Source organism: Erpetoichthys calabaricus, chromosome 7 (genome assembly GCF_900747795.2).
Source record: "Erpetoichthys calabaricus chromosome 7, fErpCal1.3, whole genome shotgun sequence".
Taxonomy (NCBI): domain Eukaryota; kingdom Metazoa; phylum Chordata; class Cladistia; order Polypteriformes; family Polypteridae; genus Erpetoichthys; species Erpetoichthys calabaricus.
The window spans coordinates 75,077,101-75,098,408 of NC_041400.2; the positions used below are offsets into that span (position 1 = coordinate 75,077,101).

General features: G+C 38.6%; 1 protein-coding gene across 1 annotated transcript in view; it reads left to right on the forward strand.

Moving 5' to 3' along the window:
• Positions 1–21,308, forward strand: part of aqp7 (aquaporin 7) — a 126,641-nt gene that overhangs the window by 99,660 nt on the left and 5,673 nt on the right. The window contains exon 5 of the mRNA XM_051930153.1: positions 19,355–19,572. Coding sequence (XP_051786113.1) covers positions 19,355–19,572 — 218 coding nt within the window. The remainder of the gene's footprint in view (positions 1–19,354; positions 19,573–21,308) is intronic.

Here is a 21,308-nt window from a genome sequence, read left to right on the forward strand (position 1 = left end):
TGGACGCTAGATGGCAGCCTCCCTGGGTTGCAGCAGTGCCTTGGACTCCCCCAGGGCTTCATGGGGGTTGGAGTTCTGTGCAGCTCTGTGGGGTTCTGCAGGCACCGCCAGGGGGTGCTGCAACAGTAGCTAGTGGCCCCTTTTGGGCACTGGTTTTGCCTTACCCGGAAGTGCAGCCGGATGTCAGCAATCAACCACCTGGAGCATTTCCGGGTACCCAACAAAAGGGAGCCAGCGACCACCACTCAGCAGCCAGAGTCAGGAGGTTGAGGACAAAGCTTGCTGAGGAGGAGTGGTGGTTAGAGAAGAAGGTGCTTGATGTACTGTACTGCCCTCCAGCTGAAGAAAAATAAATAGTTTATTTGTTTTACCTGTGCATCCCATGTGATTCTGTGTTGGGTCGGCACAATATAGCGCCTTATCTTACACCAGTCAACAGTTGTTACCGTTGCACCACCAAAGCAGTCGTATCAAAGGGGAGTCAATGTCGCACCCTAACGTGGGTTCTTTTTCAGCAGTTATATTCTTGAATAGAAGTGCACTTGTTCTGTTATATTTGTACCTTTTGTGAAAGTGTTTATTTGATATTTGGACTTCAGGCTTTACACATTAAACCCTTCATGTCTACATTTTCTCAATTATTACTGAAACATGAAAAACGTTTCTGTTTTAACGATGTTTTTACATAGATTGTTGTAGACACGGAACACACATGAAATGCATGTGTTCCAAATAACAATATAGTATTTATAAAAGGTGTCATTTTGCTTGACTTCTCACTCTATACAACTCTAAGCAACTGACATGCAGGTAAACAGACTTGAGCTGAGAAAACTGTGCGGTGGTGGGGGGATGTGATAGTTGGCTGCTTGCTGCTTATCGACACATTTACAAGACAAAAGATGCTGACAGAGAGGTGCAAAGGGATTTAAGGTGGAATGGAGTTACAAGTTTTTCCGTAGGCTTTGGTAATTCTAGTGTTAAAAAATAAATAACCTGCTTTCTCTCTGCTGGTGTGTGTACTTGCACATCTGCGGTAGGATGTTGAAGGAATCAGGGCTAGATGCACTTGCACGTGAGGGTGCAGTCTGTCTCAGTTGCTTCATCGGTTTTCTGTGGTGCTATATTGTACTGCATCCAGGGAGGCATGCGGAGCCGGCATGAGGATTAAAAAGAAGAACAAAAGGAAAAATGAAAGAGGTTAAGAAAAGAATGGAGAGAAGGCAGAAGGCGGAGAGGGCTGGTGCGAATGAGCGAATGAGAAAGAGAGAAAGCAGGTAGCCGAGGGAAACTCTCTCAGGTAATGGCCATTGCTCAGGGACTAAAGGAGGTCACTTGAGATGAATGACCTAAGAGCTGGACTGAGTGAAGCACTGCTCGGTTTGCAGCGACTCCACATAAGGCTGGGAGAAAGGCAGAAGGAGCTACAGCTTCCTATCGTAGGGATATTAACCTTGCTTTTAATGGATCCATTTATTTGACTGGTTTTAACCTCTGCAGTTCACTTTTATTGATTACTTATTCATTGAACACACTGCATATATTAAGCTCTACTGACAGATTGAGGAGATCGTTCCTCTCCCACACTATGCGATCCAAGGGGGTAAATGTTAACATTATACAAAGTTATTGTCTGTTATACCTGCATTTTTATCACACTTTAATTTCATATTGTTTTTTATCAGTATGCTGCTGCTGGAGTATGTGAATTTCCCTTTGGGATTAATAAAGTATCTATCTATCTATCTATCTATCTATCTATCTATCTATCTATCTATCTATCTATCTATCTATCTATCTATCTATCTATCTATCTATCTATCTATCTATCTATCTATCTATCTATCTATCTATCACTGTTTTTATTTTTGAATTGTTTAATAAAAGCACTGGAACACTTTTGCACCAACCCCTTGCTTTGTGTGTTGTGTCATCATCCACTGGCTCATCCCTCAAGCATGTTATCAGTGGTGGTGGGTTCCATAGGCTCCCAGGATGCAACCGGTAGCGATGGGCTAACCTGCACCTTCACACAAATGTACAAAAGCTGCATTAACAAAACAAAATCAATTAAATAACAAATAAAGTAACAACAGACAATTATTTAAATTAGAACAATTAAATAATTAAAAATAACTAACAACAACACTACCCACAAGTGAAAATGGACTGAAAACCATTAGCAAAACAAGGAAGCAAATTGGGAAAATACAATGAAAAAAGTACAAGGAATGGAGACTCAAGACAACCCACAATTCATGTGTTAAGTTAGTTGAAGACTCTGAAGTGGCTAAATTTGGCTTTATTAGATTAGATTAGATTAGATTAGATTAGATTAGATTAGATTAGATTAGATTAGATTAGATTAGATTCGATTAGATAAAACTTTATCAATCCCATGGGGAAATTCAAATATATACAGCAGGAGAACAATAAAAAACAAGAATGCAGACTCACGGGACAGATCATACAGCCAATCAATAAATCAAATGATAACAACAACAACAACAACATTTATTTATATAGCACATTTTCATACAAAAAGTAGCTCAAAGTGCTTTACATAATGAAGAGAAGAAAAATAAAAGACAAAATAAGAAATTAAAATAAGACAACATTAGTTAACATAGAAAGGAGTAAGGTCCGATGGCCAGGGTGGACAGAAAAAACAAAAAAAAAACTCCAGAAGGCTGGAGAAAAAAAATAAAATCTGTAGGGGTTCCAGGCCACGAGACCGCCCAGTCCCCTCTGGGCATTCTACCTAACATAAATGAAATAGTCCTCTTTGTAGTTCAGGTTTTTCACGGAGTCACTTGATGCTGATGGTCATACAGACTTCTGGCTTTTAATCCATCCATCATTGTTGGAACATCATGGTGCTTTGGGTAGATGGTGGTGGCACACGCCACCACCAACAGGACACCGGAAAAGGACACAGAAGAGAGAGTAGGGGTTAGTAGAGATTTTGAATGAATAGTTATTATAATGAATTGGATATACAGAGTATCAGGATTAAATTACAGTGAAGTTATGAGAAGGCCATGTTAAAATAATGTGTTTTCAGTAGTTTTTTAGAGTGCTCCACTGTATTAGCCTGGCAAATTCCTACTGGCAGGCTATTCCAGATTTTAGGTGCATAACAGCAGAAGGCCGCCTCGCCACTTCTTTTAAGTTTTGCTCTTGGAATTCTAAGGAGACACTCAGTTGAGGATCTGAGGTTACGATTTGGAATATAAGGTGTCAGACATTCCGATATATAAACCGGGGCGAGATTATTTAAAGCTTTATAAACCATAAGCAGAATTTTAAATTCAATTCTGAATGACACAGGTAACCAGTGTAGTGACATCAAAACTGGAGAAATGTGTTCGGATTTTCTTTTCCTGGTAAGGATTCTAGCAGCTGCATTCTGCACTAGTTGCAATCGATTTATGTCTTTTTTGGGTAGTCCTGAGAGGAGTGCGTTACAGTAATCTAGCCGACTGAAAACAAACGCATGAACTAATTTCTCTGCATCTTTCGATGATATTGGGTCATTTTGCTATGTTTCTTAGGTGAAAAAATGCTGTCCTAGTGATCTGATTAATATGCGATTTAAAATTCAGATTACAATCAACGGTTACCCCTAAGCTTTTTACCTCCGATTTGACTTTTAATCCTAATGCATCCAGATTATTTCTAATAGCCTCATTGTATCCATTATTGCCAATCACTAAGATTTCGTTTTTTTCTTTATTTAATTTGAGAAAGTTACTATTCATCCATTCTGAGATACAGGTTAGACATTGTGTTAGCGAATCAAGAGATTTGGGGTCATCAGGTGCTATTGATAAATACAGCTGTGTGTCATCAGCATAGCTGTGGTAGCTCACGTTGTGCCCTGAGATAATCTGACCTAATGGAAGCATGTAGATTGAGAAGAGCAGCGGACCCAGGATAGAGCCTTGTGGAACACCATATAGAATATCATGTGTCTTTGAGTTGTAATTACCACAACTAACAAAGAATTTTCTCCCTGCCAGGTAGGATTCAAACCAATTTAAGACACTGCCAGAGAGGCCCACCCATTGACTAAGGCGATTCTTAAGAATATTATGATCAATGGTTTCAAATGCGGCACTCAGATCTAAAAGGATGAGAACAGATTAATGGCCTCTGTCTGCATTTACCCGCAAGTCATTTACTACTTTAACGAGTGCAGTTTCTGTGCTGTGATTTGTTCTAAAACCTGACTGAAATTTATCAAGAATAGCATGTTTATTGAGGTGCTCATTTAACTGTATAATGACTGCCTTCTCTAGAATTTTACTTAAGAAAGGCAGGTTAGAGATGGGTCTATAATTTTCAAGAGCAGAGGGGTCGAGATTATTTTTCTTAAGTAGGGGTTTAACTACAGCAGTCTTAAGACAGTCTGGGAAGACCCCCGTATCTAATGACGAATTTACTATGTCAAGAACATTATCAATAAGCACGCCCGATACTTCTTTGAAAAAAATTTGTTGGTATTGGGTCAAGGGCACAGGTGGAAGGTTTCATTTGAGAAATTATTTTATGTAAATCAGGTAAATCTATCCTAGTGAAAGACTTTAATTTGTTTATTATAGAGTACTGGGGTTTAGGAGGATCCTTAGTGTTGGGGAGATATACTATGTTATTTCTAATATCATTAATTTTTTGATTGAAAAATACAGCGATAGCCTCACAGGTTTTACTGGAAGTACTTAGGAGGCATTCCTTTGAGTTACCTGGGTTTAACAGATGATCAATTTTCGAAAATAAGATTCTGGGATTACTAGCATTGTTATTTATAATCTTAAAGAAATAGCAGCGCCTCTCAAAACGGACTGTGTTATTGTATTCTGTTATTTTAACTTTTAATATTTCATAGTCAATAGTTAGTTTAGTTTTCCTCCATTTACTCTCAGCTCTACGGCATGTTCTCTTTAAATCAGACACTCTTTGGGTCTTCCATGGTATAACAATGCTAGAAGATTTTTTAACTGTCTTTTCAGGTGCAACTAAGTCAACAGCAGCCCTCACTTTAGTATTAAATCTTTCCACCTTACTATTTACAAGATGAAGAACTAATAAATCTGGCCCACCTTCAATCCCTTTGCACCTCTCCGTCAGCGTCTTTTGTCTTGCAAATGTGCCGATCAAGACAAGCAGCATGCAGCCTACTATTTCCGCCGCCGCAGAATGGGCACAAAGTTCTCCCAGTTCCAGCCTTCATTCTGGGAGTGAAGTGCTGGAATTTTAGAATGGAAATAATAGTTATTCTATGATTAATTAGAAATTAGATTCTCCCTTTCTTATTAATTATTTCAATAAAAATACAGCAATCAAACCTTTAAGGAAATGCTAGTCTTGTGATTATTCCATACAAGAAGAGAAAAGACAATAAGAGTAGCATAAGATATTCAGTGTCACCCAAAACACCACAACCTCAATTTCAAGTTGGCGTCACTTATTGCCAGAGTCATGTCATAAATTAATTTTGCTATTTGCTGTTTGTTTTGATGACATTGTTGCATTATCACTTGCATGCTTGATTTTCCCTGAGACAGCACTATTTTAGAACTTTTCATTGCTTTCATGCTGAATGGTTACTAGAACATGATGCCCATAGCATGTTATTCTTGACATTGTGTTGGCCTTGCTATGTATGATAGCAGTGTGCATTTCAGTGTCTTTACTTCAAATAAAAGAAGACATCAATAGTGACTAGTGCTTGAGCATACAAACAAATAATTTTGGGAAAGATTTCTGATTTGGACTTTAGTTTTGTTTAATTTTTGTCCTTGTTTTTTATCGCCATTGATTATTACATCTTAGTGTACTGACTTTTGCAAGCAGCAAACATAATTATTATTAGTATTTGTGAAGAAAAGTCTGAGACTAGATAATTAGGAGGCGGGCTAACATCAAACCCACAAAGACTGTCAAATTATGACTGTTTATACATTCTGTTAGCCAACCCAGAGGTGCATTTGCACCTGATATTTCCTGGAAAACTGGGCACTCCTTCACCACTTTGACATGATTCTTTACCAAGTCAAACTAAAAATATTCAAAATGCTTTACATGGCTTTATTTGTCATGCAATGCACAAATGTTAATTCTTTATAAAAGCCAAATTAACTCTTTCTGACGAGCAAGGCCGGACATGATTCTCAAATTAGAATACACATTTAAAAAGTGTGTATTGAAAAACCTTGTGCTGGAAAGGCTACACCCACAGGGCTTCTTCTTAAAACACCTGCCTGTTTCTTAGTCTGTGCATTTTAAATTGCTGCCAGGGTTTTGAAAGGAGAGACCAAAAGATATTGAACAATAGATTTGATTCTGAGATAACATAAAAAAATTAAATTGCTGTTATCCATGAGAAACTCAGTAGAACAAGGTAAATGAAGCTTAATAATTCTTTTGTGTTAGTGCTGGAGACAAACAGTGTTAGTGTCACCAGCCTCTGGCCTAAGGGAACCTGGGCCAGGTACAAGCCACTGTTGCTACAGGGTGTAGCCACAACGATATGGTGAAACTGCATAAAAGAAGCAGGCAGCAGTCACAAGCCCCAGACCATACTTCTCTGTTCTGTTTTATTCTCCTTTACCCAGAAATATATATATGCTTCAATTTCTGCATAGATCAACATGACAATCAGTTAAACAATGGTGCAAGCCAATTTCCTCTGCATAACAAATAGTGTAAACACATTTACTTTGGTTCAACAATAGTATTGTGGCCAGCTATCAAAAAGTACTTGATTAGAAACCAATGTCCCTAGAACTCGTCAATTTTCAAAGGAAGTAGACAGTTCTGTATCACCACATTGTGTGTGGATGAGATACTTAATCAAAGCAGTCTGACTATTTAACAAGGCAGGTAAATATATATGTCCTGTAGATAGCCATCAACAATAACCTGTAGCATAATTTCCCAGAAATTCTGCCTATTCTTTAAAACACTGGTTTATAGCCCATTACAATAAGCAACACACAGAAATATCATTGTCATTAGAATACTGAATTCTAGTCCATTACATTAGCTCCCTTGTTGGAATGAGTTCTTTTGTAATTGCAGTGTGTTACTTAACCCGAATCTATATAGATATGATATTAAAAAGCGATACCTCTTCCTTAGTGATATGGCGGTAAGAAATCACATAGGAGAAATAACAGCTTTCTTTAATGATGGCTTATGCTGCATAACAGATGAAGGAAGCCAATGGCAAGAACCCAGTTCAGGAGTGGGGGCCCAATGTGTAGAGTCTGCCATTTTCGTCGCTGCGTTGGAAGGTATTTTCAGGATCGGATGACGTTATCTCCCATCCGTCCGTCGGCTTCAAAGGTGTGCCGGGCAATGTTCCAAGGCTTTATACTCTTTTTTTATGTGCAGGCCCCCACTTAGGTGAATAATATAATTCCAAACAAGGCAAAGAGGATACAATTTCATGCTGACTTTCACAGACAAAAATAGTGCACATTTCCTTAGCTGTCTTTATCTGTCTTGTCTTATGTTTTGCCTAACAGTTCTGAATGAGTGAGTAAAAAGAAAAGTAGACTTATAAAATATATTTGTACAGAGCAGAGTGACATATTAAACGTATACACTTATTACAAACAGACACACACATACAAAGGCCACCGAAGCTACTGGGCTCTACATGTTTGAGAAGTGCATCTGTCTGCTACAATATCTTTCTGTCATTTTAACTACTGCAACTCTACATGACATAACAACAGCAAAAAAAAGTTTACCTGAGAATTATGGTCTATGGATATACAACATGTTTGCATTTATAATTAAACAATAATACTAAATTTCTTTAGTTACAGTATTTGTTTAGACGTGCAGTCAGAAGGTAGATGCTGTGCATCTACTGCTGTTGTTAGGCAGTTTTGTTGATTTGGGTGTTTTGAGTACAGAAATATGCATCTCCTGTGGCTCTTTGTTATCAGCTCTCAGCCCTTTTGACAAAGTGTGACACACTGTTCACTTCAAATGTATACTTTGCAGTTCACATTTTCATGAATATAACTGCCAATTCTTTCAAGCTTACTTCAACTCCTACACTTCTTCATAACATTGAAAAAAAGAGAGAACACACAGCACCTGCGACAGCACATTGTAGATGATTACCATTCATCCATTGATGTTGTCAAATGATAATCTGATGCTACAGAAAGGTTTTTCCCTTGGTTTAGGTCGTTTATTTTTAAAACAGGTTATTTTTTAATGTGCAATGGGCTCTCTGCACATGTTACACATATTTATGTTTAATACTTTTTTTAGGAGATTTTCATCTGTTAATCAGAAGCTTGCTGTATGTTCGACCAGGTTATCGAGAGCACCTCTGATCTTTGCAGTTCAAAATCACCACCTCTACTTTGAGTGTCGCCTTTATGAGGTATTGGATTGGTTTAGAAACGTGACACTCAGTGAGCCAGTTAATTGATCCCACCCAGTTTTAGCTAATTAATTTGCGGTTGTCTCCAGATACTTCTGGCTTCAGCGAGAGTAGACAAGGAGTCTTCAAATGAATTTCTGTACTTCAATAAGTGAGTGTTCATGGAAAGGATAGATTTATTCATTCTCATGTTTCAAGTCTTAGGACAATATAGGTATATACTACCTTGCTCTATCAAACTCACTGAATTGGCCCAACAAGAACTATGGCCCTATGTGAGCTTTGTTAGGTGGAACTTGTAATGAAGAAATTGTTTGCTTATCTAAACTCCACTTTATCCTTGTTTTTATTGCAAATAATATATTAATTATTATTGTAGAAACACATTTTGCCTTTTTGCATTTATTTACATTTTTTTTAAACCCTTAATTTTTATTTAGCTACTTAACCAGCAAAAACACAATAATGTGATGCAAAGTGACCCAGCAGATGTACAGCTAACTCAAGGGTCTCAACTCAGTTCTAATAGGGTCATCATTTTTTCTCCAACCAATTTGTTAATGAGAAACCAGTTCTTGCTGTTAATAAAGCATAATCTTTATTATTGTGCTTTCTTTCTGCCACACCAGGCCCTTCCAAAACTGTTAACTTTCTTTATTTCTGAGAGCACATTCCAGATATGTAGCCAACCAGACTAGAGCTATATTTGTTAGACCTTTACCTTTATCTTTTCAAATATGTTATTGAAACAGGTATAGTATGATGGACACATAATCACAAATATGATCATGTCGGCTCAAGCACAGCCATATGCTAATCTATAAAATTGATAGACATGTTATTTAAAACACAAAGTAATACATATAAAGACAAAGCACATTTCAGCTAAACACCCTTGTTTTTATGTATCTTAGCTTGGGATGTTAAGCTAAAATAAAGATGCCCATATTAACCAAATGTTATCTTTAACACTGATTTGCATAAAATCACCTATATTGTCTTTTTGTTACTTTGTTATATAGCCTATTTGTTTCTTTTTTGCGAAAAAGTTATTCTCTTTTCTGGAACGATACCGCCAGATCCAGCCATCTGTTTTTAAAATCTCCATTTTCCTTTACAAGCTTCTTGGAGACTCTAATATATGGTATATACTTCTGTTAAAGCAGTTTCAACTTAGGCATCGATGTATAATTATGTTAGGAATTACCAGGATTTTGTCATTTATTTTCAGTGAACAACATCTCCAGTTTCTGTTGCTCTAAATAGTCTGGTGCATGTAGAGATGCCAACAATATTTTGTTTAAAATCAGTCAATTGAGAGATACAGTAACTACTCAGCTACAGAGAAACCTCACTTGGAGTAAGGTCATCTTCCTAGCTCATAGGTCATATTCATTGACTACTCCAGGGAGACAGGCAGCTTTAAATAAATCATATATACATTTTCATAATCCATTTACAGGTCTCCAGGGAGCTGGAGCCTATCCTAACAGCATTAACTTAAGGTGGGCATAAATCATAGACAATATATAGGCTAACAGGAACAGGTTAGTTACTTATTACTTAAGAGTTGGCCAGGTGTGGAGACAAGACTAAAACAAAGTCCACAGCCTTCTGGAAAAACACTGTTAGGGGATGCTGAGTGATTGGCAGACACAAGTGCAATATTTGGTGTGCCAAACTGGCCACAACCGCATTTAATAGACAAAAAAGTAAAAGAAAAGTGTCCCACAGGACACAGAAATGAAAACAGGGTTTGTGCTTCTACTATGCTTTAACAATTGGGGTGTTAGAAAGCTCCATCTCCTTTCCTGTGTTGGGTCAAAAGATACCATTTTCGCCTTATCTTCCCAGTTATATCAGCCTGTGCCTGGGAGGGGTGGAGCTTGGAACGCCCCTAGAGCTAGGCATTGTCTCCTGGTGACAAGTGCATGCTGTGGAGAGAACAAGTGACATTGTAAATGACAGTGCCCCCTCCTATCTGGCAGTGGAATTATTCGGCTTACCTGAGCCATCCGTGTGTTCGCCAAGCATGCATGCGAGAAAACACAAAGGTCATAAGAGCTGCCAGTGAACTGAAGCCCAGCCCAACTGAATCCCATAAAGCAAAGCAAATATTAAGACCCTCATCACAGCTTTATTTGGAAGCACCAGTCCAAGGCTCCAGGCCATATGCTAATTGTTAAAAACTATAGGCTTATCCCATATTTTCTTCTGCACGTAAATAATTAGATGGGAGTGATGTCTCCTCTTACTGATGATTCCTCTTGTGTGATGCTAATTATGGCAGCCATCTGAGACTAATAAGAAGGACTTCTAAAGGCTAAGCATTTTGCTTTGGCATTTTGTATTCTCATTTTTCTAGAAGCCCTCCTGGTATACATGTAATATAGAATTGTCTTTCAGGTTCTATGAATTCCTTGGTTAGCTTCTTAATTAAGTTCATGGTTTACAGTTTTGTATTTGTTAATTTAGATTATTACTTTTCTTTTGAAATTTCCTTTATCTGGTCCACTGATACTCAGAGTTGCATGCAGTTTTCAGTTCTTGGTTTTGCATTTAGTTTTTGCTTATTCTTTTATATTACTTTTTTATCTTATTTGCTTAGGTTTTTTTATAAGTATATTTTCCTTTTGTTTTCTTATCATTCTGACATTGTTTGAGTTGTTAATTTCTGTTGATTAAATTCATTATTAAATCCTATTCAATTGCTTTATTGCTAGTTCTTTAGTTGATTCCATTGGGAATTTCCCCTGTGGATGTATGGGTTGTTCGAAGGAAGCAAATCCTCACATACATGTATATGAAAATTGCACACCTGCAGTGTACACTTATGATTTCATGAACACGTGACACCACCAACTGTCACATAAATAAACAAATATCATGCAAAAGTTCCAAAACAAAGAAAAATCAAAGAAAAGTTGTAAACAGTGTAAAAATGCTGCCAGCTCCTCTAAACTGACACTAAGACAGGCTGTTGCCTCTTTAGGTTTATTTCCTGCCTTGTACCCAGTGTTCTACATCTTTGAGATACTGGAATATGAAGGGCGGGTTCAGAATTATCATTGATAAACTCAAATCTCAACATACTTGGTCATCTTTAATGACATATAACTTTTAAAAACAGTTATCAAATTCGATTGTCTAATGCCAAAGTCCAGGGGCCTCATGTATAAACGGTGCGTACGTACAAAAATGTTGCGTATGCCAGTTTTCACACTCATATTGCAATGTATAAAACTAAACTTGGCATAAAGCCATGCACATTTTCACGGCAGCTCAATCCTTTGCGTATGCAAGTTCTCCTCTTGGTTTTGCACAGCATCAAAGCAATGTTACTGTTCCTGTGTGGTTTCCCTTTATTTTTTAGATTCACATCCCCGACGTGGCTTTATCAAATGCACTGAAATTAACCGCATATTGTTTATTAGTTTAAGGCATTTGATTGTAATCAACCCGTAACCATATAATGGCGCACAGAATGGGCAAACTATTCCAAATACTATAGCTGCTTTAACGTTGTCACTGTCAGTGCACCACTCAGAGTATTTAACCCACTGTTTCTGAGTGTGGAATCACAGCTCTACAGCAGCTGATTGGATTATCGGGATACAGCATCTAGCACACGGTGTCTCAGCCATGCACACAGTCCATACAGTACAGCAAATGCTTCAGAGCCTTTCCTGTAGGGACCACGCAGTTCAGAAACAGTTTCATCCCAAGTGCTCTAAATACATTCAATCAGTCCGTCGATTGTTCCTGGTAGAACTGTTTGCACTTATAAGTACAATCACCTCACTGTAAACTTGCAATACAGTTATAATATTGCACAATCTGAGCCACTTTATAAAGCACATATTTACATATGATGCCGACTGGTTTCTAAGTCGATTTAGATTTCCAAGCGCTATCTTCTTGTAGCTCTTGATATCATTTTTAAGATGAAATGCAGTAAAGCATATTTATTACATTATACAGATAAAATTTTAACATCATTTAAATAATCTATATTGTTAATAATTAAACATGTGAGGACACAGTGGACAGCAGTAGCAACCAGCTAGTTCCCAGTTCAGGGATAGTTCCTGCCTCGTGCTGTATGCTTGCTGGGAATGGCGCGACTCTGGATGGATAGATGGATAGAATAATTAAACATGTACTATGAAGATATTTCAATGTTTCATAAAAGTTTTGAAGAATTGGCATTCTAAACTTACAGATACCTTGACGTCTATTACAGAGCTGATCATGTGGCAATTGGTAACTTGGAGAAAGAAAAGGAAGAACACGAATTGGAGATTAATATGTTTGAGACAGACAGTACTGCTGCAGTAAATTATTTCATTGAAGGTCACGCATGGCGCAGCAAGTATCTTGTGGGAGGCAGGAACAATCTCTGGACAGGGCACCAGCTCATCACTAATACTGTGCCACCGTGTCCCCATGTTTAATACATGCTTTAATTCACATCATTATGAAAATGATATCAAGTATACATCTTAATATTAAATTGTTCACAGAGCTGTAATAGAATATAATGTCCTGTTGGCGGAAGAGAAAGCCCATTTAAGAAGCAAGTAGTGATTCACACACATAGAGCACATGAAAGAACACATAGAATATGAAGCATTTAACGTGCTACTTTAGTTATGATGGGATCTGAGAAACTAGTAAATTAAACGATTTCAAGATGAAGTTTATGACGTTCTACTTTAATGACAAAATAAACCACATGATTAAAGGGGAAATTTTGAGATTAAAGTTGACATTTGGACATTTTTTTCAACTGTGTCCCTATTTTGTTATTCTTTTCTCTGTACCCTAATACGCTTCCATACAGTATGACACTCAGATGGTGGGCTACGACTTTTCACGGCGACTTTGATATCTGACCACTTCTTATTTATTTCGGACAATATGCGACTTTCTGTACTTGAACTTTCGAGTTTCTCCGCCACTCTGTTACTTGATCAACTTCTTTTGTTGTTTATATCACTGCTTAAACCAGCAAATAGTACGTTTTTCCTTGTCTCCACTTGGAATTCACTGAAATTATTCTTTTTCCCCTGTGCTTTTTTTTTTTTTTTTTTGCTATTGCTTTTGTCGGTCCTTGAGGCCAATCCTCCAATTAGCTGTGAACCACCCAATCTCACTGAGATTGCACAGGTGGTGAACCAGCTGAGGGGAGGAAAGGCTGCAAGGATCTGTGGTATCCAGGGTGAACTTCTCCAGGCAGGTGGTAAGGCTGTCTTCCTGGCATTGCAAGCAATCTTTGCTTCCATTTGGCAGACTGGCATCATCCCAACTGACCGGAAAACGGGACTTATTGTCCCTATGTGGAAATGGAAGGGTGATTGCCTGGATAACACTGCTCTCGGTGCCGGGTAAGGTCCTTGCCAGGGTCGTCCTCAATAGGATCCATGATCACTTGCTCACCTACCAGTGACCAGAACAGTCTGGTTTTATGCCTAAGAAGTCTACCATCGACCACATCCTGGCACTGAGAGTTCTCATGGAGCACAAATGCAAATATTGGCAGAGTTTCTTTGCAGCATTTGTCGATTTTCGCAAAGCTTTCGAACCCTGTGGGACATCCTGAAGGTTTGCGGGATCCCCTCGAGGTTGCTGGATATCATGGCTGGCCTTTAAACTGGTACTGTGAGTGCTGTGTAGAGTGGAGGCAGAACCTCTGCGTTTTACCCAGTTGATTCTGGGGTTCATCAGGGGTGTATTCTTGCTCCTACATTGTTCAATGCTTGTATGGACTGGGTGTTGGGCAAGGTTGTGGGGTCCAGCGGCTGTGGGACATCTGTTGGTGAAGAAAGATTTACGGATCTTGACTTTGCTGACGATGCTGTGATCTTTGCTGAGTCGATGGAGGCTCTGATTGGAGCACTGGAGGGACTGAACGAGGAGTTTGAGTGTCTGGGCTTGCAAGTGTCCTGGACACCAAGATCCAGGCCTTTAATGACCTCTTGGGCACAGCCATCAGCAGTGTGTCTATTTGCACGGAGAGTGTCGACCTTGTTGAGAGGTTTACTTACCTTGGCAGTGACATTCATGTCTCTGGTGACTCTTCCTATGAAGTCAGTAGATGGATTGGGAGAGTATGGGGGGTCATGAGGTTGCTGGTAAGAGGTATCTATCGATATCTATGCAAAAGGACGAAGGTCCAAGTCTTTAGAGTCCTGGTGCTTCCGGTCTTGCTACTGTATATGGTTGCGAGACATGGATGCTATCTAGTGACCTGAGATGAAGACTTTGGTACTGTGTCTCTCCGGAAAATCCTTGGGTATCGTTGGTTTGACTTTGTGTCGAATGAGCGGTTGCTCATGGAGTCCTGAATGAGGCACATTACCTGCATTGTGAGGGAGCGTCAGTTACGACACTACGGCCATGTGGCGCGTTTCCCAAAGGGTGATCCAGCTTGTAAGATCCTCATTGTTGGGGACCTGAGTGGCTGGACCAGGCCAAGGGGTCGCCCATGTAACACCTGGCTGCGGCAGATAGAGGGTCATTTCTGGAGGGTGGGACTGGACCGCGTGTCTGCCTGGGGGGTTGCCAACCGGGATCCTGAGTTGTTTCGTTGTGTAGTGGGTGCGGCAATGCACTGTACCAGTGCATGCTCCCCAACTTGATTTGACTTGACTTTTTCCATTGTCTTTTCACAGAACACAAAACATAAGGGGCTATTTATATTGATTTGCATATTCAAAGAGGCATAATTCTGGGAGGAGTCTGGGAGGGGCGACAGGCGCGTGCATGAGTGTTACATTTCACGCAGACCAGGAATTATGTAGTAGAAGAATGTGGAAGTTGGTGGTATGCACAGATTTATGCATCTGTATTTTTTTGTGTTTACGCAAATTTCTGCTTTTGTCCGTACGCCATGCTTTAGTGTGAATTCTATGCATGGCGTGATGCATGAGGCCCCTGGAGTCTATTTAGTATTTTACAACATATGTACAACTTGTAGATTCTGCAACACATAACTAGAAATAAATTTGATAATGCAGGAAATGTGTCAAAAGTCAACGAAGGAAACGAAAGTTGAGTTTTACTGCAGATTCAAGTAGCACATTATAATGTCCATTCATGGTAACAATGGAATAATACTGTTGTTTGTATACACTTAAGGCCATGTCACATTACACCATATTTCCGTTAATTGTCAGTCACAATCTTCATTTACATAATGTTAACAAGGAAGAAGCAGTTGGTGGGGGAGTCTGTGTGTGTGAGAGTTGAGAACCAAAGAGCAGCTCTGCAGGAACTACAATTCATACAATGCAGCAACAAGGAGTAAGGAATGCAGGAGTGTTTGGATCTTGCAAACACAAGAGTTTTGTCTGTCTAATGTCTTGTGTTTTACATACTACAACAGAATAGAAAAAAGAAAAAGAGGTCTTAGATTGCAGCTGAACTTGCTGTACCTAGAAAGCATTCATAAAGCACCAGCTCTGTCATGCTAATCTGGGAAGCAGAACACCACCAACTTCAGTATCCCAAAGTGGTGGTGTTTGGAGTTATAGATCAATAGACTGGAATGCCAATGCAGGAGAGAGAAGGTGGTGACAGAAGTAAAAAATAAGTGTTTCTTCCACACACTAAGGAATAGGTGGCACACAGATTGAGATGCCTGACCCTCAACCTAAAGAGAAACAGAGAAAGAATGAGAGACAGCAGATACAAAAACAACTTCTGACTGCTAGAAACCATATAGATCTACAGTATACTTAGATTTGTGGAAAAGTGCTGCACATCTAACCAAATCATACAGCTGAGAGAAATTGACAGGGGAGCAACTGCATATACTGCAGAATTCCCTGGGTTGTAGTCTCTGTTGCAGTTACAGACCTTCTTCTAAACCAAAAATTGACCTTAAATAAACATTGACACCAGGAGGAGATTTAATGTCAGTCCAGACCAAGGGTTTAAGTGTGATTTCAGTTGAAAGGAGAGAAATAAAGCATTCCCCTGTCACAAGGAATGGCTTTAAGTTTGGAGAGGCAGGTTCTAGGAGAAGTATACTTGCAAGCATTTAGGCAAGTCACTTCATTAATGTTCTGGTGTGCTGGTTTGGCTACCGTGATATCAGTTTTATACCAAAGACATCACAGTCACCAAACCATAACCGGAGTATTTTGAGGATTATGTAGTAGTGCCTAAGACAGAGCTTTCATACACACTAAATATACACAGGTATCTAATTAAAAAGAAATAAATACAGAAAATATTTTATTTGAATCACAGTAAGCCATCAGAACAGCTTTAACAGCTTGAGACTTACTTAACAGGCAGACAATTATTTGTTAGTTGTGGTAATTATACTTCAAATACACATGATATTCTATATTGTGTTCCACAAGGCTCTATCCTGGGTCCGCTGCTCTTTTCGATTAACATACTTCCGTTACTTCAGATTATCTTGGGGCATAACATGAGCTACCACAGCTATGCTGACGACATACAACTGTATTTATCAACAGTGCCTGATGACCCAGACTCTCTTGTCTCACTGACACAATGTCTTACTTGTGTTTCTGAGTGGATGAGTATTAATTTTCCCAAACTAAATAAGGAGAAATCAAAAATCTTAGTGATTGGCAAAAATGGATATAATGAGGGTATTAGAAATAAGCTTGATCCATTAGGCTTAACAGTTGAGACAGAGGTAAAGAATTTAGGGTAAATTATTGACTCTGACCTAAATTTTAAATCACATATTAATCAGATTACCAGGACAGCATTTTTTCGCTTAAGAAATACAGCAAAAATTAGACCCCTTGCAACTTTGCAATAAATTTTAGTTTCATTTAGCTTCATTTTAGTGTAACCCTGATATTCTTTTATGTTAGGTAGAATGCCTAGTGGGGGCTGGGCGGTCTCATGACCTTGGATCTCCTGAAGATTTTGTTTTTTAACCAGCCCCATTTTTTTTTCTGTCCTCCCTGGCCATCAGACCTTACTTTATTCTTTGTTAATTTGTATTGCCTAATTTTTATATTTTTTCTTTTTTCTTTCTTCAACCTGTAAAACACTTTGAGCTACATCATTTGTATGAAAATGTGCTATATAAATAAATGTTGTTGTTAATGCAGCATGTTATAAATACTAGAAGTGTCTGAAACTATTCTTCCAAGAAAAATTACATCACTTAGCATTTTGATGGTGATGGTGGAAAAGTATTTCACATCCTTTGAATGTCTGCCATTATTTTTTCTGGGCTGCAAATGATATGTCTTCCAACTGGCATTTCATTGCAGATTTACAAACTTAAAACATTAAAAATACAAAGTTATTTGTTAGTAGATATCCTAAAAGACATCAAAAACTAAAATCTGTTGCATGCAGAAGTATTCCTTTTTGTGGAATACTCCTTTTTGTGGTAGTTCTAAGTTTTCAGATGTGAAATTGGTGTAACAAGAATAAATAGTTCAAATCTAATTTGCTTTTCTGAGCTTATTAAAACTTGTGCAAATTTTCAGTCTCAGCTATCATGAATGTATGTAACTAACTTATAATTCCAAGCATTTCCTCAATTACTACAGGATATAGAGCCTCTAGTTACTTTCAATGATTTACCAAAAAGTCTGTGGTGTACCCAGTTCAGCAAGATTTTAAAGAGGACTGGATATCATTGTAGCAAAGCCAACTCCTGCTGGAATTTTTAATAATACAGAGCCTAATCCTTTCCATTTATTATACATTTAGTTCAAACTATAAAATGTGATATTTGGTCAGCAACTTCTTATTATCACACCATAGCTGAAGTAAGAAAGTAGCATCAGTCTCTTTTAATAGTCTTGGGCACTCGCCTAATTGATTTTGGGTGTGCATTGTTATTCTGCTCAGGGAAAATACGTACAGTACATTGCATGTTATTTTTCATTAAAAAACAGTTGGACAATGGGGGAGTTTCATTTTCTCTCAGATTCATGTCATGCTAAGTTTTTCCACGTCTTGGTTGTTATTAGGCTTTTGACATGTTACTTATATTTGTAACTTAAATGGGTTTTGGCATTTTATTTAATATTTTTTGAGTGTTAATTGTTCAAAACACTATGAACTGTGTAATAATACTAAAAGCACACTATCATAATAAAATTGTTGATTGAAAAGTAAGAATAGTTTGTCCAGTAGAAAGAGATAGCTCTTTGGGCAAGGTTCAATGTGGGGAATCACACTCTGGAAAGGCTTTTCCGTTTACAGTGCCACCTCAAAGCAACAATTGCAACAAAACAGTAGTATCAACAACACAAAAATCAACTACAAGTAATAATTTTACACATAGCTTATATTAATCAATGTTATGTCAACAGAGATGAATGCAGCAGTGGGCTAAGGTGCTCTTTCTGCTCTTTGTATTATATTGTACAGATGCCGTAGGAGTATGCAGGACCTTAAAATGCGGAAGGTTATGGAGGGCAGCAATTCAAAGGTCTCAGGGTTCAGCAAGTTAGCAACTATGGTGTTCCTGTGTGTCTGGTGTGTAGTGGTCTGTTTGGTGTCAGCATACCAGAGTGCAGTGACACTTTTCATAATTGTAATAATTATAATTATAATACGTAAAAATAAAGTATATATAATTAGGCAATTTATATGAATGGAATTATTATTAAATATATATAGCATGCCCTGCGGTGGGCTGGCACCCTGCCCAGGGTTTGTTTCCTGCCTTGCACCCTGTTTTGGCTGGGATTGGCTCCAGCAGACCCCCGTGACCCTGTAGTTAGGATATAGCGGGTTGGATAATGGATGGATGGATATATATATAGCATTTTGATGCACCGAAATTCACAGCTGCCTAGAAAAAAGAAATTCAGTTTAAAAAGTTTTGATGAATTTTAACAGTTCTTTCAAGGATTTATTTACACATTTCCCTTCACAGTCCACAATGAGGATTTCCAGCTGACTTACACTTTAATTTTTTTTCTCTAGGTGGTAGGAACAGCGGTACTGCTGCTATGTATTCAAGCTATCAATGATCAGAAGAACTGCTCTGCTCTCAGTGGGACATCTCCATTGGTGACTGGCCTGTTGGTGGCACTTATTGGTATCTCCTTGGGTAGTAACAGTGGCTATCCTATCAATCCAGCCAGAGATCTTCCTCCCAGGATCTTCACTGCTATGGCAGGTTGGGGGACTACTGTTTTCAGGTATATGAGACTCTAAAGTGTGATTCTTTTCTTTCTCCAGGTTCTTAGAATGCTGTACTCACTAGTTCATAATTGTACATTGTTTGGGATTTTACTGAGAAACCAGTTGTGGAAATTTTGACACTGGGCCCGTCTTCTGTTTTAATGTTTAGTTAATGCTGTCATTTAAAGTATATTTACTTGAGTTGCCAAAAATGACTTTTTGGCACCAGTTAAGTCTCCTAAATTTAAATGTATCTCAGAATACTAGAGAACATTACTTCAGACAACTGATTTAATTTGGGGATGTCCACTAAATAGTACCAAAATCCCTGGAAGAACTGTCAGTAACCTTTGGACACTGTGATGATACCATACGTAGTATAATAACTGAAGGAGAGGAAGATTTGAAAAGACAAATGATGAATATACTGTTTAAGATAAAAATGCAAATACTTGTCTTCTGCTTAACAGAAAGAAAGCCAAAATTTGTCAATGGACTTTGCCAGGCAAATCATGGGAGGGAATGAAAAAGCAGATAATCTCCAAGTTTTCAATCTATCTGGAATCAATGATCAATTTGACACAAACTGTACTCAAGAAATAAGACATCTCCAATGAACAAGATATCACAAATGGAGTCAGAAGAAGTTCCAGAGAAACTACATTGACCAAAAATTTGAATAATTAATTGGTTTGCTAAGTGGCACAGAAATACAGAATAGAATAGAAATATAATTTAGACAGTGTGGAAAGCCAGCCCCCAGACACAGACAGACAGACACCAGAATGTCCAAAACACACACGTTTATTATTCTCTAAGCACGACAATGCTTCATCACCAACAACTGTCTCTTGTCTCTCTTTCTCCTTCTCTGACCTCCAACAAACCACCCCCCCCCCCCCCCCCCCCCCCCCCCCACCCACCAAGGCTCCATCTCCTTCCTCCCAAATCTGGCCCGTCTATTAAAGGGAGGCGGCCCCTTTTATAATAACCAGGTGCTCCATCCGACGACACTTCCTGTTGTGGCGGAAGTGTCAGATGAGCACCCTCGCCCATGCCTGTATCTCCCCAGTAGGGTCCCCAGCCGTCTGGCACAACAGCTTCAGTTAGGTCCATAAATATTTGGACAGAGACAACTTTTTTCTAATTTTGGTTCAGTATATTACCACAATGAATTTTAAATGAAACAAATCAAATGCAGTTGAAGTGCAGACTTTCAGCTTTAATTCAGTGGGGTGAACAAAACGATTGCATAAAAATGTAGGGTCAGCTATTTGCACAGTACCACTGGAGAAATTGCAAGTTAAGGACCTTGCTAAAGGGCCCAATGGAGTAGCATTCCTTTTGTCACTGCCAGGATTCAAACCGGCAACCTTCAAATCAACATCGCAGAATCTAAAGCCAGAGAGCCACCATTCCACTCAATGCAGTCAAAGCATCAATAAAGCCAGCACATGCAGGGTGAGGTACTGGAAAAGATTAATTCAAAGGACTATTTAAAGAGCTATTTATAAATATTGAAATGTCACTGACATTGCATCAGCCTGTGGATGGCATTGGTGATGAGTCACTGACAGTATGAGCTTACATACCATCATTTAAATGAGCAGCTTCAGTGCAAGCTGCATGGAATCCTATGAAAGGGGTGTTTTGTCTTGGTAGAGTTCTATATTACTCTACTTTCCCCTTTTGTATTCTTTATTGTATAGCCTGTGGCGGACAGCCGGGTCCCATGCCCGGCAAGGACGCCCCT